Source organism: Phoca vitulina, unplaced genomic scaffold (assembly GCF_004348235.1).
Source record: "Phoca vitulina isolate PV1807 unplaced genomic scaffold, GSC_HSeal_1.0 scaffold9, whole genome shotgun sequence".
Lineage (NCBI taxonomy): Eukaryota > Metazoa > Chordata > Mammalia > Carnivora > Phocidae > Phoca > Phoca vitulina.
In genome coordinates, this window is record NW_022589712.1 from 20,230,188 (window position 1) to 20,249,650 (window position 19,463).

The window sequence follows — 19,463 nt, forward strand, 5'->3', positions numbered from 1 at the left end:
GGGGAGGCTGTAGGCTGCTGGCCAAGCACTATTCCTCTCACGGAGGTAATCCCAGCCCAGGCTTCAGAGGACCTGTGGCCATGGGCTAGTCAGAGCACAAGCCTTGACTTCTGACATGATCAATCATCTAATGTCCTGTTAAGGCTTTGGGGCTGTCATAGGCATGCCAACTTTTGCTTTTAAGAAGTATTAAACCTATCACTTTTATAAGGCAGCAAAAAACCCCCCAATTTATTATATTTTACTGCAGGACGCTTGTCAGGCTTTCTGCCTGAGGCACACTTTATGCCTGAACTTGGATCCCCAGCTTTATAGCCTGCCCTTTCCCCACACAATTTCCCGATTTGTTCCTGGTAATTCTAACGACTGGTTATTTATTTATTTATTTTACAGAGAAGCAATAAACTATTTTCTGTCCGTTAGCGAGCTGCAAGCGGCATGGTTTTCATTAACATAGTGAGAAAATAAATGTTGGCAGTTCAGTTGTTGGGAAAATGAGGTTGCAAACTGCACCAAGTCAAGAATCCAGGCCGTGTGACTCATTCTGTCACTGAGCAGGTGGGGTTTCGCGGTCCGCAAGGGTGTGGAGGCAGCAAGCTTGCTGTGGCCTTCCTGACGGAGGTTAGGGCCTCAGAACCGTTTGTGAGTCATTCATCAGGCAGGTTAACTTGTTGGGTCTGATTTTCTCCGTTCTGCCTGTTGCATTTGCCTCCGTTAGACTGAACTCCAGCTTAGCAGTTGGTCTCTCTTCTCCTTTCAATGGGGTTCAGCCACTACAGGAATTACTAAAAAAAAAAAAATATCTATCTATCTATCTATCTATCTATCTATCTATCTATATATATATATACACACACACACACACCAGAATTAGGAAGATTAATTACAGTTAATTCTTAAATAAGTGTTTTAGTAAGTTGGTAAAGTTGAGATGCATAAGATCCCATTTGGTCCCCCACATTCAATATTCCTTTAAGATTTTCATTGGAGATACACTACATCAAAAACTAATGATGTAATGTATGGTGATTAATATAACAATAAAAATTAAAAAAAAAAGATTTTCATCAGAGCAGCTTTGATAAGGACTAAAATATCCTGATGTTTATTTCTATCTTTTTAATTTCATAGTTCTTGAAGTGTAGGGGGAATATGGCCCAATAAAGGGGAAGAACATGACAAAGATTGATGTAGGGAGTGGTCTTGAAAATCTCCAAGCCATGTCCTGAAAAAAGCTCCTCCTTTTAGGTAAAACCAAATACAAAACAAATACTTTTTTTTTTTCCTCATTCAATTATCAAAGATACTGTTTCAATAGAAATGGCAGGAGATTTGGAACCAGTAAACTTTGTTTTTTCTAGTTCTGACGTGCCAAAATTTATTGTATGGCCTTGGGCTAGTCATTTAATACTTCTGAGTGGTAGAATTCTGTGGAAACTGAGATTTTCTTGGATGATCTCCACGAGGACCTTTTTAGACAAAAGTCTATGTTCTTCATTCTATGGATTGGCAGTTGACGCTAGCCTGGATCTATTATTTTATAATGATATTTTTGCTGGTGTAGACACCTTTCAGAATCCACAGATAATTCTTTGATCTGACAGTAATTTATTTTGACTGTATTGATTACCCTAAGTACCATTCATTTTTCATGATTAAGAAAAAAGAGCATCCCATTCTGTTTATATTTTTTCAAGGCTATATTTCTCATCCCTTTAATCTCATAAATCTAAATCTAGCAATGGAAAGTGCTAAGAAGTACAAACACAATGAGCAAAATGAAATACAAAGACAAAATCAAGCACACAATTAAACCAACAAAAAATAAAAGCAAATTATTAGAGGCTGAAAAATCCAAAGCAAGATTTAAACTATCCAGAGGGATCTAGCTAGGAGCTCTGGCTTAAATTACCTACAAAATGACATCAGGTGAAGAGGATCTAACTGGCTTTGTAAAAAGTGTTTTATTTCCAGGTGAATTTGGCCTTTTAGTAAGACCTCTTTGCTTTAGCAGTTGACTTCATTATTTCTGCATCTTCTCCACATGCTGCTTTCACTTGTAAGTTTCTTTCTTTTTTTTTTTGATTTATTTATTTATTTGAGAGAGAGAGAGAAAGCACACATGTGAGTGGGGGGAGGGGCAGAGGGCGAGGGAGAGAGAGAATCTCAAGCAGGCTCCCTGCCGAGCACAGGCCTGATGTGGGGCTTGATCCCAGGACCCTGAGATCATGACCTGAACCGAGAAACCAAGAGTTGGACGCTCAACCGACTGAGCCACTCAGGCACCCCTGTGTAAGTTTCTTTTTCTTTTTCTTTTTTTAAAGATTTTATTTATTCATTTGAGAGAGAGAGAGAGACAGAGAGAGTACCCAGCATGGGGAGAGGCAGAGGGAGAGGAAGAAGCAGACTCCCTGCTGAGCAGGGAGCAGGATGCAGGGCTCAGTCCCAGGACCTGGAGATCATGACCTGAGCTGAAGGCAGATGCCAAACCATCTGAGCCACCCAGGCGCCCCCCCTCCCTGCCCCCCGTGTAAGTTTCTTAAGATGCCCTTCCACGGGTACCTCAAAGGACATTTCAGACAGAACTGAAGAAGACTTTGAGCAGTCCCCACCTGTAATATGTGACTATTCACCCATTCCTGTGAAGGGGTCCAGAATATGCCACCCCAAATTTTGCCACTTTGGCATATTTGATTATTTTGAGCTAAATGCAGTTGTGAAATAGCGGACACAAAAAGAGCTTCCTTCCCTCCCCCCCATCTGTCTGAAAAAAGGGCGTAAATCCCCACCCCCCACCTCACACCGGGACGAAGAGAGAGACACTTATCCCTGGAGATGCAGAGGTGGCCCTGAGACTGGTCGGTGTGACAAGCCTTACTAAGGTAACTCTTATCTTCCGTGATTAGCTCTGCCCTCTATTTCCTACTCACTTTGCACAGTTTATGAGTCCTGGCAGCCCAGACCCCTTTCTTTTCTAGTCATGTCTCTGCAGTTCATTGCCCTTTGTTAAAATGGTATATCAACCCCTGAGTCCAGCCACACCTTTGGGTTTTCACTTCTTCTCTGTGATGTTTTGCACACAAAACTTTAAGTATTGATAAAATTTGGTTGCCTTTTCTGTCAGACTGTTAGTCTGTCTTTTGTTAGTTTAACTCACAGGCCTCAGTCACTGAAATTGAGGGAAGAGGAAGAGGCTTTTTTCCCTCTCATGTACCCGAATCCCACTTATCTGCCAGGAGAAGGCCAGGAGTCACTCTACCCGCAAACCCAAGCTGTGGCCTTTGATAAAGGAAGAAGAGTGAATCTGCACACTTGTAATGGCAGAGGGGATCAGGAAGGTAGGATGCCCTTATCCCAGGTGGGACTTGGCCAGCAGAGAATCCTTAACGGTTCTTCATGGTTGGAAAGTGGTCAGAACCTTTGGAACCCCATCTTTATTAAGATGTAGACTTGACTTTCTGATTGTTTTCCTTCCAATCAAGTGTTTTATAGTTTTGTAGTCTGATACTGTTTTCCATGAATTGTACATTTGTCCTAGATTCCTTTGAAATAACTCTGTTTTACCTCAGAAGACTTAGCCTTATTTACGGCCAGCTTCTCATAAAGCTGAGTTTTTAAAGAAAAATAAATGTGTTCAAAGACAGTAAGTCTAACATATGGTGCATGTTACTTGGAAATGTTCAATATTTTTGCCATACAATGTCCTATGACTTTCAAGGGACAGAAGCCAACCAGAATTCTATGTGGCTTGGGTGGATTTTTGTGCACCGTAATCTTCTCTAATACATCACACTTAGAGAAACTGATGTTAATTTGTCTAGCGCATACCTCTGGAGGATCTTTGGCATTTAATGGCTATCATTACAGTTGTATTCTTAATTCTGCTTCATTCATTTATTAAAAACACCTGTTTCGAACCTACAAGATGACAGATGCCAGTGCTGAGGGCACAAAGATGAAAATCCCAGATGCCTGACTCACTTTGACTCCTTCAATTGGCGTATATGGAGGCATCTGTGGAAAATTAGGTCAAGTACTAATGAAATCTTTAATTTTTACTGCTGAAATTACATGGTTTGTTTGCATGCAAAATGGTCCCAGAAAATTTTGGCTTACTGAGTAAAAATAATTCAAAGTATTTTAATTTACTAGAATGGCTTACCATTAAAGGTTGTTCTAATAAAGAACAACACCAAATATATATATTTTCCTAAATACAGTTAATAATTATTTTTAGTTCTTCACAAAACTGTTTTCATGCATGCTTAATTTATTGGTCACAAAGAATCTGCTCACACCTTTAAAATAAAAAAAAAATCAAGCGTGTGTGTGTGTGTGTGTGTGTGTGTGTGTTGAATGTTACATCCCCACATACAGTCCAAAGTGGCTGCCAGTTCTGTCTTTTGTAGGCCAAAATTTATATCTGACTTTGAATTACTTATTCTTATTTTGTAATGGAACAGATTTTGCATAATTATAGTTATTCTAAATTTTAATAGATTATCTTAAATAGAAATTAGAAATAATTTCTATCATATACACCTGTCTTCTGAGTTATCAATAATTCTAAGTGACTTTAGGGCTCTGGATTTGCCATACACATAATTTTAAATGTTAGTGTTTACATTTTTTTTAAAGCTTCAGGATGTGCTTAACGGGAATTTCTAACAACCTAAACACTTAGGTTAGCTAGATGTCAAGAGATCTTCTGAAAGGATGAATTTTTTCACACTGCTTTTTCATGTTTCTTCCCTTCCTGTCATGTATGTTTATTTTGTTAGGTGTGTCCTTATTACCAAAAAGAGAAATTTCCCTAAAGAGAAAAATGTTTTATTCTTTACTTACCACTCAGTTCAGATCAAACTTGACCAGGGACATCGCTTTGGAGATTCTTGTTTTTGTTCAGAGCTAAAAATAAATATGTACTTTCAGATCTCTTTCTACTATGTGATTCTCACATATAGATGAGAATCCCTGGTGTTATGAAAGAAAACTGTTAAGGGTTGATTTATTGGAATGCTAATTCCTACCAGGTAAGAGGAGAAGGGAGGTGTGTAATGCTGAGCGTGAGGCAAAGGTGTATCCAGGAGGGAGGCCTTCCTGCCTCTCAGACACTAAAGTAATTTTGGCTCAGCCCCAGCTCAGTGTCTGAGAATTCCGAGCTCTTCTCACCAGGTTTCCTCTGGACTTTTTCCACTTGTGTTTTAAAACATAGCATATTAGGGGCACTGGGGTGGCTCAGTTGGTTAAGCGTCTGCCTTTGGCTCAGGTCATGATCCTGGAGTCCCGGGATTGAGCCCCACATCAGGCTCCCTGCTCAGCGGGGAGTCTGCCTCTCCCTCTGACCTTCCCCCGTCTTGTGCTCTCTCTCTCTCACTTTCTCTCTCTCAAATAAATGAATAAAATCTTAAAAAAAAACCCCATAGCATATTAATAGAAAAGTTGAGGTACAGTGAGGTCAACAGATCAGGAGATAATTTCCTTTGTAAAACTAGTTACTCACAGTACCCAAGAGGAGGAGTCATGCCAAGCCTTGTGGGGCCTCCCAGGGAAACGCGAGAGTCAGCCTGAAGCAGAGAAAGCAGGGGAAATGGGAGCAAGAGGCTTTACCGTGGTTTCTGCGGGAAGGAACAGGCAGGGCAGGGTAAGCAGGCTTGGGATTGGCACATCAATTTCATCAGGCTCTAGGGCATGGGAGCTGTCCCTCATTGTCTGAGGTGATTAGAGCAGGTGGACTGTGGCCCAGAGGATAAGGCCAATAAAGGAGGTGGTTGGAGGTGTGGGCTCTGCGTTACTTGGTTTGCATTTGAAAAGTTTGCTCCTAAGAGAGTGGTTTCCTGTCTCTAGAAATTGGCCAATTCTGGGAGGGTTGGCAAGGCACCAGATGTCACAGCATCAGAATACATGGTTAAAAAGACAAGGTTCATACAACTAGGTCTGGCTCACTATCTTGGTTCTTCCTCCCATAGACCTAAACCGAAAATACCCTTCATCAGTGTCCACAAAAGTTCTAATCACAATAAGAATTTTATTAGTTTATCTTGAAGTGTTATAGGAAAGTTACAAGGAGTTATAAACAACTTGTGGGTGTTATCTCTTTTCCTGTCTTTGTCTAGTTCCTTCTTCCCTCTCCAGTGAAAACAATTTCCCTTCCTTGCCTCTGGCGGGCAAATTCTTACATTTAGTCCCTCCAAGGTCTTAGCTTCTACTCAACCAGGAGTTTCAGATGATTTTCTGAACATTGGTGGATCTCTTCTCCTGATGATAAATGCTTCTGTCAACTGCTAAGAAAATAAAAATGCTCTATCTCATACTGATAACATCATAAACATATATAAACATCAACCTGATAAGATGGCTGGAGGAGAACTGAAAATAACAAAAGCAAGAAGTGATTTTATATTAGCCATAAAGTTGAAATGAACATGGAGAATGTGGCACCGTTGAATCCTAAGTAACAGTTTTGGCAGCAGCTTTGATAAACGTACCAAGACTTTGCTCCCTGAGGCAGGATGTGATCTGTGAGCTTGTGTAGAAGGAATTTATCATATATGCTGGTATTATTACAATGCAATTTGTGTTATCATTTGGGGGGAACCAAGGATGGTTTGTTACATGGCATGAGAAAGGTTTCCTGGGTGCCCAAACCCCTGGCCTCTGAGGGGTGAAGCTGTCTCTAGGACATGTGCCCCTGGTTATTCTGTGAAAATGACCTAGGAGCATCTTTAAATATCTGCTCTCACAGGACATGTGTGATGGTTAATTTTATGTTTTAATGTGAACGGGGTGCGGGATATCCAGAGAGCTGGTAAAACATTACCTCTGGTTGTGTCTGTGAGGGTGTTTCTAGAACAGATAGTATTTGAATTAATGAGCTGGGTAAAGATCACTCTCACTTTGTCAGTACGCATCAGCACTCCACTGAGGGCTTGATGGAAACAAAAAGGCAGAGAAGGGCAAATTTGTTCTCTGTTTGAGCTGGGACATTCATCTTCTTCTGCCTCAGACATTGATGCTCCTGGATCTTGGGCCTTTAGATTCAGACTGAATTACACACCCGGCTTTCCTGATTCCCTATTGATCACATTTCTTTGGAAAACTAATACAGCATGAGTAACTGGGAGCAAGGATTCCTGGTATGTGAAATAAAAGCTATGCAATTTGTTTGCTGTGTTCCCTTGGATCTTTCTGGGGCTCAAAATCTTCTTATGTACAAAATGGGAATAATGTCTAGATCACATGATTGTGCAAATTCCTCGAAAGAATGTATTTAAGTGTTCATCCTTGAATTCAGTACTGTTGGTGGTTACCATTCTCTGGTTAAATTGATCTCAAGTACAACGATAATCTAAATCTCAGCATAATAAACACTCTTATTTGCCTCAAACTAATTGGCATGATATTTGTTACCACATTCATATATTCCAAAAAAAAAAAAAGAAATTGGACAGAAATTTACCTCTTAAGTATGTATTGGCCTATGTGTTCTTTTCAGCTACAGACTTCTTGAGCTGAACTAGAGGGGCAATCAAGGCATATGGTGTGAGATACTCCTCTTGATGGGGCCTGGGCTGCTGATTGTTGCTCGGGCCTCATCATCAACAGGTAAGTGGCACTTCCAGAAGCCAGAGAGAGAGAGAGAGAGAGAGAGAATGCAGAGTGGGACCATGCAGAGCTCTTGATGAAGAGCTGCCAGAGTACTCTCTGATTTGCATCCAGAGAAATCAGGAATATACTGCTCAGGCACCTTGATTTTGCCATAGCTACTTCCTTCTTATTTCTCAGTACTTATTAAACATGCATTCAGCTCTCACAGTGCCCGGCACAAACCAAATAAAGAAAGGTCTGTCATAGGACAGCTTCTACTTTTAAGCCTTTTTCTTTTAACCCAAAGCTTAGGATTACCCAGAAATATGAGATCATAATGAAAGAAGTAGCTAATAGTATCCTCCTGGACCATTCCCTAGTTGTTCTGCATTATAAATATAAGTTATATTTAGTGAGTAAAAGTATCAGTGTATTTGTGGCTAATCAGTGCAGTCAGGAGGTGGGACAGATTGGAAAGCAGAGGACTGAGTAGTCACCATAACCCATATTCTGTTGGTTCTGAGAGACTGAATATAGAAAGGGACCATGGCCAGACCATATATAAAGATAGAACTTTGATCCACCACCTGCAGTGACCTGCCTGGGAAACCAACCCCTTATCTATAATAAACAATCCAGGAAGACAGCCTGCTATAACTCAGGCTTGGAGGAAGCCAGATTTCTATCTCTAGTGACAATTCAAGAAGCTGAATAATAAGTTCTGTAACAGTTGGCCCCAAATAGCCAGAGCCTGATTAATAACTGACACCTTCTTGGGGCACCTGGGTGGCTCAGTCGGTTAAGCATCTGCCTTTGGCTCAGGTCATGATCTCAGGGTCCTGGGACTGAGCCCAATTGGGCTCCCTGCTCAGTGGGGAGTCTCCTTCTCCCTCTGCCCCTCTCTCCTGCTTGTGTTCTCTCTCTTAAATAAATAAATAAAATCTTAAAAAAAAAATTAAAAAACATAACTGACACCATCCCTATTTTTTTTTTTTTTGCCCCCATATCCAGTTTATGACCAACAAGAGAAAGCCAAATATGTATTCTTAACCAAGCACTTCTAGTTAGCCCACCTGCAGCTTCCTTGTGCCAACAGCCTCCAATCAGGGCACGCTTGAAGCCTTACCTTTTTCACCTTAGAATTTCCAACTCCTCTGCCTGTCTTTGACTCTATACCAAAACCCAAGTGATAATGGCTGACTCCCTTGCTGTAGCAAGCTCAGAATAAAATAGTCTTTGCTTTCCTCATTGGTTGGTGCTCATTTATTTCCACAGTTCTGAGACGGATGAGATGGCTGAATGTGGGTGGCTCCATACAAATCCCTCCCCACTGCGGAGAACTCAGGGACTGCCCCTGCTGGGCAATGGCGTCTGTCTCTAAGTGGACAGGCCAGTGGGTTTGTGTGTGAGTGGGTGATCATAAAGACCCAAGAGTGTGTGTGGGCAACCAAACTTCACATCTTAGCAGTGCACCTGAGGGAATTGTTATAGACATGGCAAAAACAAAATGGCACAGCCCCTCCAGAAGCAGTCTGAGAGGATTAGGTAGAAAGCCAATAGCTTGCAAAGAACCACACAATACAGACTGAGCTGTACTTTTAACTGTCCAATGTGCTGCTGTTAAATTTAAAAAAATTATTGACTTTAGCAATTTTATGACAATATTTTTCTAACTTTTAAACTGCTTTTGACATAGCCTTGAAATTCATTTAAAAGGATGTTCCCCCTACCTTAACTACATCAAAGCAGGGCTTCAGGCAAAGAAATAACTCAGGGAGTTTTACTCCTATCAAAGTCACTTTGGAAAAGGTAAATTCACATAGTCAAAGTGAAGTTACCAGAAGTATCATCAGAAGAAACAAAACCCAATTGAAGCTACTAACAACAGAGCATTTTTACTCCATTTCACTTACCAAAAATACCACATGACACAATTGTGATGAAGACCTTCTAACTGTAGAATGAATCTTCCTCACCTCACTGGTTTTCAGCGCTAATTGAGCTGTGTTTCTTCAGTTACTTTCTTGTTCTTTATTTGTGTACTCTCAGTTACAAAGGTCACCACTGCAGTCCTGGGAGCCCTCCCTGGGTCTTTAAGAATCTGGAGGCTTCCACTTACCCACTTAGGGTGGTGGTTCTTTACTGTGGCAGCTCATTAGAACCATCCTACCTCAGACCAATTAAATCATAACCTCTCAGTACATTTATAAAAATAGCTCCCCAGGTGATTTCTAACGTGCATGGAGTGTTGAAAAAAACACTCCTAGAAGAGGCAAGATTTCCCTGACAGTGTCACCTTGAGCTGTGTTTGCTTTATTTGAGGGTTGTCAATTTGAATAAAGCAACTTTTGCCTTGTCCATTTTAAAGTGATGGTAACACTGATGTTACAAACTGGAGCCTTGCCTGGCTTTTCGCTGCTGCTGTCCCAGGATCCAAGCTGGTGATGGTGGTGGGGGGTGCTCACCAGACTTGGGGGAATGGGACTAAGAAGGCAGATTCATCTATTCCTTCTCTATTGCTTCAGTTTTCAGTATGAAAATGATCAGCTAGCTGGTACAGGAGGCAAAGAGATGAAGCGCGAACATACGTCAGGTTGGTTGTATGAATCACCAGTAATGACACAGGGTCACATGCTGGCTCTGTTAGGAAGGACAGTGCTCTTTCACCAGTGACAGTGACCACCCAGAGGACACAGGGCCTACAGGGAGGGTGGCACCTTTGCACTAATGATTAGAGAAAGCCTTGAGAAACAGATTTGCAGGCATGGAATCTGTGCCTTCCAGTCTCAGATTTCAATGCAGAAATAACACCAGGTGACTCTATATGAGGGATTTTGTTTTCTAGAATTCATGAGACCACAAATGAGGTACTAGACTTAAAAACTCTCAGTACCTGGGCAATTAGAGGAGGAAAGCAGGAGTGTCAGCCCCTTTACCAATCTGCTTCTGTGTCGGTGGAGGGTCCGGCCTCCCAGCTTCTGCTGACTGGACCTTTCCTTGAAAAGATACGTCTAGGGACAGCCTTTGGTGCCTCCTGACAGGTGCATAACTTAGAAAGGGCTCTGCATTCCTGATTTACTTTGAACATGTGTTTGTAGAAATGACTGCTTTGGATTATTTCTTAATTTCTCCTACCCCTCTTAATTGTTAGAGATAGAAATATTCTCAATTGTTTTTGAACTTCTCATGGATCTAGGAGAAAAGAGGTTCAGAATAACATGCACCCTCACTCAAGTGGGGAGACTAGTGGAACGTTGTGGACAGAGCAGTGGACCTGAATTGGCAGCTGTAAGGTGGGTTAGGAGGCTACGCAGGGTCTAGGTGAGGGATGGCGGGGGTGGTTGCAGTAAAGATAGAGGGAAAGGAACAAGGAGGTAGAGTCCAGGGATTTGATGGATTAGAAACTGGGTGAAGGAACAAGGGCAATCAAAATGACTGTGGTATCAACATTTACAAGACAGGGAACAATAAATAAGGAGCAAGTATTTTTGTTTTGTTTTGTTTGTTTTGTTTTGTTTTGTGGGGAGGCTTGGCAGAATTAGTAATTGTGTTAGACCCATTAAGTTTGGGAAGGCTACCGATGTGTTCATGTTGAATCAGCAGTTGAACGTCCAAGTTTGATGCTCAAGAGGGAGAATGGAGCTGAAGATATAAATTTGGGAGTCATCAGGGAATAAATTGTATTTAAAGTCAAGGGACTAGATGAGATCATCTAAGAGAAATGAGCAAGAAGCTGGAGGGAGTGGTGTGAGGTGAAGGGAAGATTGATTTATTTCCTTTTACAGCAGGGCTACCAGAGCATGTTGATGGTTATGGAGGTGAATTGGTCAATGTTAGTGTCAAACAGCAAAATCTGGAGGCCTGGTTATAAGGTCTTCCCTACTACCTCATCCAGCGGTATTAATTATTCCCTTGTCTCTACTCTCATAGGGTTTGCCTAATAGTATTTAATAACATTTTATTATGCTAAGTTATGTAAATTTCTGTCTCTCGGGTGGATAGTAAACTCTTGGGGAGAACAGGTATCATTTATTAATTGTCAACTATGTCAAGCCTTTATTAGGCACATGATGTGTGTGATCTTAGTTACTCTTCTCCAGTCTAGTGAAAAATTCAGGCTCAAGGAGGCTGAGTAACTGACCCACAATAATTTGGGCTGGAAGCAGAATTGAGATTCAAGTGCAGATCTGTCTGCCTCTCAGCCATACATTTTCCTTGCCACACTTCTTTTTCAATGTGTTCTGCTACGTATCCTGGTGCCCGCTTAGCATAGTAACCCATCAGGCACGTGCTAACCTGAAATTCAGTGATGGTGAATGAAGTAAAACAAAGCTACAGTAATAAGCCTTAAAAACCTGCAATTTGATTACTCAGTCATTCTCTTGTTTCTGATGATATATTCCATTTGTTAATCTAGGGGGAATATCCCAGATTCTTAAAACCTATGCTGGTCCTTCCACTGGAATCCTGCTGTATTTCTTGATCGGGAGAAAGACAGAAACAGGGGAGCTGGTGCTGGAGGTCAGCTGAGCTGATGTTGGCAGCTGCTGAAGCTCCACTTGAGAACTGGCTTGGAAGAAGGAGCAATGGAAAGAGGAGAACCTTTGGCTAAGTAAGTGAACATGCCTTACTGCAATTCAGCAACTACACAAAGTCAGAGGATGTGATTCTTTGTTTAACATCAAAATGATTATTTCCTTTTGTTTGGCAGTTTTCCTTCTTAGGAGTCTTTTGCCAAATTTGTCACATTATGATGATAACCTCATGCAATTTATTTGGAAAAAAGATAGAAGATTTCTTTTTGGGGATCTTTGTTATTGATCACAGTCATCAAATACACTCATTTATTAGTTTCACCTAAATTTGATGTAGTAAAGCAATTTTGTCCAGTTGCCAGACTGGTAGCTACTGAGTCTAGAGGCAAATATTTGCTGTAACTGAATGGAACCAATGTACTGTACCTTATCTGTGCTATATTAGCCCACTGCACTCACTTGTTTTCTGTTCTAATACACCTGAGGTCAGCGGGCCTGAGTGGGGATTTTGCAAGTCCTGACCCTGCTATATCACCAAGGGTAAAACTGCAGGACTCACACAGTTCAGTATTTACCAAGTGCTTGTTTTGTGTTGCCAACGTTTTTCTATATACTTTGGGAGAAGAAAAGTACTGTCCTTGAGAATTTTCATGCAACTGGGATCTCAGGATTTGAACAGATATTTAAACCACCATAATGGTTGGATTCAATTAGGAGCCAATCATTCATTCAGAAAGCCCATATTGTTTACCTATGATGTATGCAGACGTTGTGTTAAGAACTACAGGAAGTTTAACTAAAAAAAAAAAAAAAAAAACCCCAAAAAAACCCCCCAATGTTCTGCCCTCAGTGAGCTCAGATTCAGAAGAGAAGCAGACAAATTAAAAATGACTAATTTACAATATGGAAAATATCTTGATGTAGATAGCAACAAGATGCTTGGGAACACATAGGTGGAAATCCTAAACCTGGCTAAGAACCCCTGAGAAAGCTTTTTGGAAGGGGGCAAGATTGAGTTAACTGCAAAGAAAGAGCAATAATTAGTTGAAGAAGGTGGTGGAATGGGGAAGAGCATTCCTGGAAACAGAAACACATTTGCAAAGGTAAAGAGTTGAGGAGTTGGCTGTAATTCTGTGTGGCTGGAGCACTAGGTGAACGTGGTGTGCTGGGAAGCAGTGAAATGTGAGGTTGGAGGCAGGCAGGCATGAGATAAGCAGCTGCCTAGTTTTGCTAAGGAGTATGGATTTCATCCTGAAGGCAATATAAAGTCTCCACTGAGACACTTCAAGCAGGTTTGCATTTAGGAAATAGTACTCCAGAAGGAATGTGGATAATGGCTTTGAAAATGGACAAAACCATAGCAAAGAGGCTGGGAAGCTGCTTCAGTAATCCAGTTTTGAAATTTTGAAGGTATAAATTTCAGCCTGTGAGAGTGGGACTGGAGAAAGAAGACAGTTTAAATGTAGATTGTGAATTATTTTAATGTTGCTGGTTAGGGAAGGAGGTCCAGTTAAGCCTTGATTTCTGCCTTAGCTGGAATGGATGAACGACACATTCTCTGGAGGGGACAGGGAAAGGGTAAGACAATGAGTTAACCCCACAGCATGTTATATTTGAAGTACTTGTTCTGCATCCCAATGGAGATAGCCAACAGGTAGAGAGTATCTCAGCTGGATGCATAGACAGGACATCATCTCAAAACATGCACTATTTAGAGCCAGGGTAGTAAATGCAGAAAAGATGTAGAGACCTGGATCGTCACCATTTTGCAGGTTTTAAATTCTTTGACAACCTGATCACTCTCATGATCATACCCTAGATATTGTCCTTATCAATACATCTTACTCCTCCAAAACCCTAATTTCATCCATCCTATTCTCTGACCACTACTTTTATAACTCATTCCCTCTAGTGTACTAACTCCAAAGATGTGTCTGTGCCTCCCGGGACCTACAATCCTGTGTTTACATCTTTTTCATTAAATAGTATTTCACCATTTTTTCACTATCCCTTACTCCTTCAATGCTCAGGATCCCTGCTTATGCACCTTAAATTTATGGTCAATCATTCTAATCACTTTCTTGCTCCCTCTTGCTTCATTGTACGTACTTGACAAACAGTAATCCTGATTAAGTCCAATCCTTTGCCTACTTTTAGTGCCTGTGCCTGTGCAACAGATTGTGATTGTAAACAACAACAACACACAACCACACTGCCTGGCCTCATTTTTACTTTCTTGACCTTGGATTTCAGGTGGGTCTTTCAAGTGCTACCTGGCAATCAGATAAGATATCCTTATCTCTTATTGTACTAGATGGCTATTTTCTATCTTCTTTCATTTCCTCAACCCCCCCTTCCCCAAACAACCCCTAATCCCTTCTTTATTCTCAGGAGATGAATTTGCTTTCTATTTCACTGAGAAAATTAGATAATTGGATAATTTATCTGAAAACATCGACAGAATCCCTCCATCACCTCTATCCCCCCATCAGAATCTAGTACACATACTCTGCTTTCTTGTCCATTGCCATAAAGTCTCCACATTCATATTGAAAGCCAGACATTCCAAATATGTATGCACTAGATCCTGTGTCCTCTTGCCTACTCAAGGACATCACTTCAGCAATCTCCTCTCTCTTTCTCATCAATTTTCCACTCTCTGTTCAACCATTCTCATCAACACACAAACTAAAATAGTTCTCCATTAAAAAAATAACCTTCTCTCTCACCGTCATTTTGCTCCTCTTTGCTGCAAAATTCCAATTTCACTTCTTCTGTTCATTCTTAGTCCTCCTCCAATCAGGTCTTCATCTCCACCAAAATTGCCCTTGTCAAAGTGACCAGGAACCTCCAAACCCACTTCAGCTCTCACTGTCCCTTTCTGTAGCACTTGACATAGCTGATGACTCCCTCCTCTTTGTTACTTCCTTTGGCTTCCGGCATCCTTCTTTGTTTTTCTCCTCCATTGCTGGTTCCTCCTTCTAAATTGTCTTTGCTGGTATCTTACCTCTTAATATTTGATTGCCCTAGGTCTCAGTTTTTGGTCCTTTTCTATTTCCCATCAAAACTCATTTTCTTAGTCATATCATCCTGTTACATAACTTTAAATACTGGGTGTATGCTAATGACTCCTAAATTTATAACTTCTGTCTAGACTGTTCTTCTGAATTCCAGACTTGTATATTCAACTGCTTGCTTAATATTTCCACCTAGTTGTGTAGTAGACACTTCAAGCTCTCCAGGTCCCAAATGGATCTTCCAACCATCTGTCTCCCCTCAACATTGTCTACCCACAGTTCCTCATCTCGGGTGATGGCAGCTCCATTTTTCAAGATGCTAAGGTCAACAATCTTGAGTTGTACTTAACTCTTTTTTGTCTCTCATATCCTATATCCAGTCTATTTGGAAATACTGTTGGGTATAACTTCCAAACATAAATAGGAACTGACCACTTCTTGCACATCAGCATTTGCATCCTGTGTAAACCACTACCGCCTCTTGTGCAGATAACTGCCATAGCCTCCTGATTGGTCTCCTACTTCTACTCCTGCAACTTTACTTCCATACTGAATATACCAGCCAGAGGGCTTCTCCTACACAAGCCACATAGCATAACTTCTAAGCTCAAAATGCTACAATGGCTGTTTATTTCACTCAGAGTAAAAGTACTTACAATAATCTAAAAATCCCTGCATTACCTGGGTCACCATCATCTTTCTGAGCTCATCTCCTTACTATGCTCCCCTTGTTCCCCTGTTGTTCCTTGAGCACTTCAAGCATGTTCGTGCCTTAGGACCTTTGCACTTGCTGTTCCTTCTGCTTTACTTGTTATATACATGACTAAATCCTCATGTCTTTCAAGTCTTTGAATAACCATTACCTTCTCAATGAAATCTACCCTAACTACCATTTTAGGCTTACCAGCTGCCTTCCCACTCCCCTGGGCCTTTGTGATCCCCTTTACCTTGTCCTACTTTTTATGTAGCCCTTATCATTTTTCATATATTGTATAATTTACTTATTTATTGTGTTCATAGCTTTTTGCCTAATATAAGTTCACAAGGATCTTTGTAGGTTTTTTAAATTTTATTTTTCCAAGTTTTTATTTAAATTTCAGTGTAATATTAGTTTCAGGTATAGAATTTAGTGATTCATCACTTACATACAACACCCAGTGCTCATCACAAGTGCCCTCCTTAATATCCATCACCCATTTAACCCACCTCAACTCACTCCCCTCCAGTAACCCTCAGTTTCTTCTTTATGGTTCACAGTCTGTTTTCTGGTTTGTCCCTATCTCTTTGCCCCTGCCATGTTCATCTGTTTTGTTTCTTAAATTCCACATATGAGTGAAATCGCATGATATTTGTCTTTTCCTGGTTGACTTATATCACTTAACATAGTACTCTTTAGCTCCATCCACATTGTTGCAAATAGCAAGATTTCATTCTTTTTTATGGTTAAGTAATATTCCATTGCATATATATACATATATTTATATATATATACACCAAAACATCTTTATCCTTTCATCAGTCAATGGACATTTGGACTCTTTCCATACTTCGGCTATTATTGATAATGCTGCTATACACTTGAACGTGCATGTATCCCTTCGAATCAGTATTATTGCAGCTTTCAGGTAAATACCTAGTAGTGCAATTGTTGTTTCCTGTCTTGTTAATTTTTGCCATTCTAACTGGTGTAAGGTGGTATCTCATTGTGGTTTAGATTTGTATTTCCCTGATGATGAGTGATGTTGAGCATCTTTTCCTGTGTCTGTTAGCCATCTCTGTATGTCTTTTGGAAAAATGTGTATTCCTGTCTTCTGCCAGTTTTTTTTTAACTGGATTATTTCTTTTTTGGACGCTGAGTTTTATAAGTTCTTTATATATTTCAAATACTAACCCTTTATCAGATATGTCATTTGCAAATATCTTCTCCCATTCTGAAGGTTGCCTTTTAGTTATGCTGATTGTTTCCTTTGCTGTGCAGAAGCTTTTTATTTTGATGAAGTCCCAAAAGTTCATTTTTCCTTTTGTTTCCCTTGCCTTTAAAGACATGTCTTAAAAGAAGTTGCTGTGGCCGATGTCGAAGAGGTTACTGCCTATGTTCTCCTCTAGGATTTTGATGGATTCCTGTCTTACACTGAGGTCTTTCATCCATTTTGAGTTTATCTTTGTGTAGGGTGTAAGAGAGTGGTCTAGTTTCATTCTTCTGTATGTGGCTGTCCAATTTTCCCAGCACCATTTGTTGAAGAGACTGCCTTTTTTCTATTGGATATTCTTTCCTGCTTTTTAAAATTCCCTTATTTTGAGAACCTAGAAGAGTGCCTAACACAATGCAGATCCTCTGCAAATATTTATGGAAATAAATAATACTGAATGAGAGAATCCTTTGCCTAGAAAAAAATGTACATATGCAAAATAATTTGTATTCATTCCAGGAGGCTCCCTTAGGACCATATGAAGCTTAGCTACTGACTCTGGGGTAAATACCCAGGTAGAAATTAAGAACAGCAGAAACCTCTGGGCACATAAGCATTTTAAGAATGGCTGAAAAAAGAGGAATATAGGAAGGAGATAGATGGAGGGGCAAGATGCAAGTATGAAGCCAAGTCTAAGATGCCACAGAGGTGGAGGTGGGGCTTTGTGAACAGTGTCAGATGCTACAGAGGAAACAGTTTATGAGGTGAAGTCTGATGGCGACTGTTGAGTGTTGGGATTAGGAGGCTATCACTTAGCAAGGTGGAGACAATAGGCAGAAAAGTGAATAGAAAAGAGGACGGAAAGTACAGGCAGCATCTCAAGACAATTGATAAAAAGCAGAAGGAATTAGGAAAACAGTTGAAGAAGTTGCCTTGTTATAAAAATGGGCAAGATCTGATTATGTTTATATGCTGAAGGGAAAGAACTTTAAACAGTCAATGAGGGATGTGGAATTCAGAGTGGGAGGCATCAGTGTAGTTTGGGGGAGGAAAATGAATCTAAAGAGATGGGCAGGATTTGGCTGTGTGAAGATTCAGTCTCAAAATATGAAACAAAAAGTTTGTATTATACTGGTTGATTATGGCCACAGTAGTTAGAGTTAGTATTGTAATCCTGCTCTGCAGTTTACTAGATATGTGACATCGGGAATGATTCTGGGTCTGAATTTCCTCATCTAGAGAATGCAGCTAACAACAGAATCTTTCTCATACAGATATTATGAGGATTGAATGAAATGGTTTCATTACCAAGATGTCAACCTGAGGCCTATCTGCCCCTCCAGTTCTAGGGCAAATTGGTTTAAACCTTTGCTGGCTTTACAATATTCAAAAGTCTGAAGACTTTCTCCGAATCTCTTTACCCCCTCAGATTTTACATTCTTAGGTCACTTGGTCCCCTTCTTCTGTGTGCTCCTTCGCAGCTTCTATGTACGCTATACTCACTCTAAAGGACCTCTCTTCTTTCTGTGGCTTCCTCAAAAAAACTTAAAAAAATATTAAAATACAATTAAAAAGCCACCATCAAAAAATCATTCGATGATTTTTGTGGAAAATTGGTAGGGAGAAGAGTGCAGTGGAGGGGAGATTATATTAGCAATTTCAACAACCTGGAGGGAATAGTCAGCAACACCCTCTCCACACTGTTTCTCTGCTGAATTTCACATTCTCCAAGTTTTGAGTCTCTCTCCATGCTGCTACTCCTCCCTCCCTCTCATCTCTTCTGTCTGCTGTTCACTTGCAGGAGTCAAATTTCCAGGTGGATTATATAGGGAAGCTTTCTCTCTCCTCTGAAGTCTAGAAGACACTCAAAAACAGAGCCTTAATAGGAGCTTTCCCCCCTAATTGCTTAGTAAGATTCCTCCAGAGAAAGTTCTTTTAGGAGCAATTCAGGAGCTATTTAAATAGTAAAATTTTCTTTATCCTGCAACATTTGTAAAGTACTCGAGTAAGCAAATCTAGCTATTATTGTTATAAAGAAAATGAGCATTTAGTTCTCATCTAAGGCTGGGCTCTGGCAGCAGAGTATGGAAGATCTGGAACACTTCTTGATTCCATGTTTGCTGTGTTTGGACACTCCATCCTTAATGTTCTCCCATGCTCCAGCCCTGCCTTTCCAGATGCCAACTTGGTCTCTACCTCTGACTATCTGGCTAGCGTCTCACAGTTACACCATTTATGTTTCAATAGAATGGGCCATTCTCTATGCTCTCTGTGTCAGAACTGTGGATTGTTACTCTGAGGTCATAGTATAGGCTAACGTGGTGGTTGGTGGCAAGGGGCAAAATGAGAAGAGGAATGATTAATTTCTCCTACCTCAAGAAAAATATGTGGTATTCTTAACTTCTTCTACTCAA

General features: G+C 40.5%; 1 protein-coding gene across 4 annotated transcripts in view; it reads left to right on the top strand.

Moving 5' to 3' along the window:
* The window catches only part of EPM2A (EPM2A glucan phosphatase, laforin), a 241,657-nt gene that overhangs the window by 163,681 nt on the left and 58,513 nt on the right, over positions 1-19,463 (top strand). For 2 of the 4 annotated variants that reach the window (XR_004299970.1, XR_004299972.1), the window contains exon 5: positions 12,005-12,199. Coding sequence is in view for 1 of the 4 variants with exons in the window: in XM_032407722.1 (XP_032263613.1) it covers positions 12,005-12,070 (66 nt within the window). In the remaining 3 variants the exon portion in view is untranslated. Of the gene's footprint in view, positions 1-12,004; positions 12,856-19,463 lie in introns of those variants that run through there. The other 2 variants (XR_004299973.1, XM_032407722.1) reach the window with 2 other exon arrangements.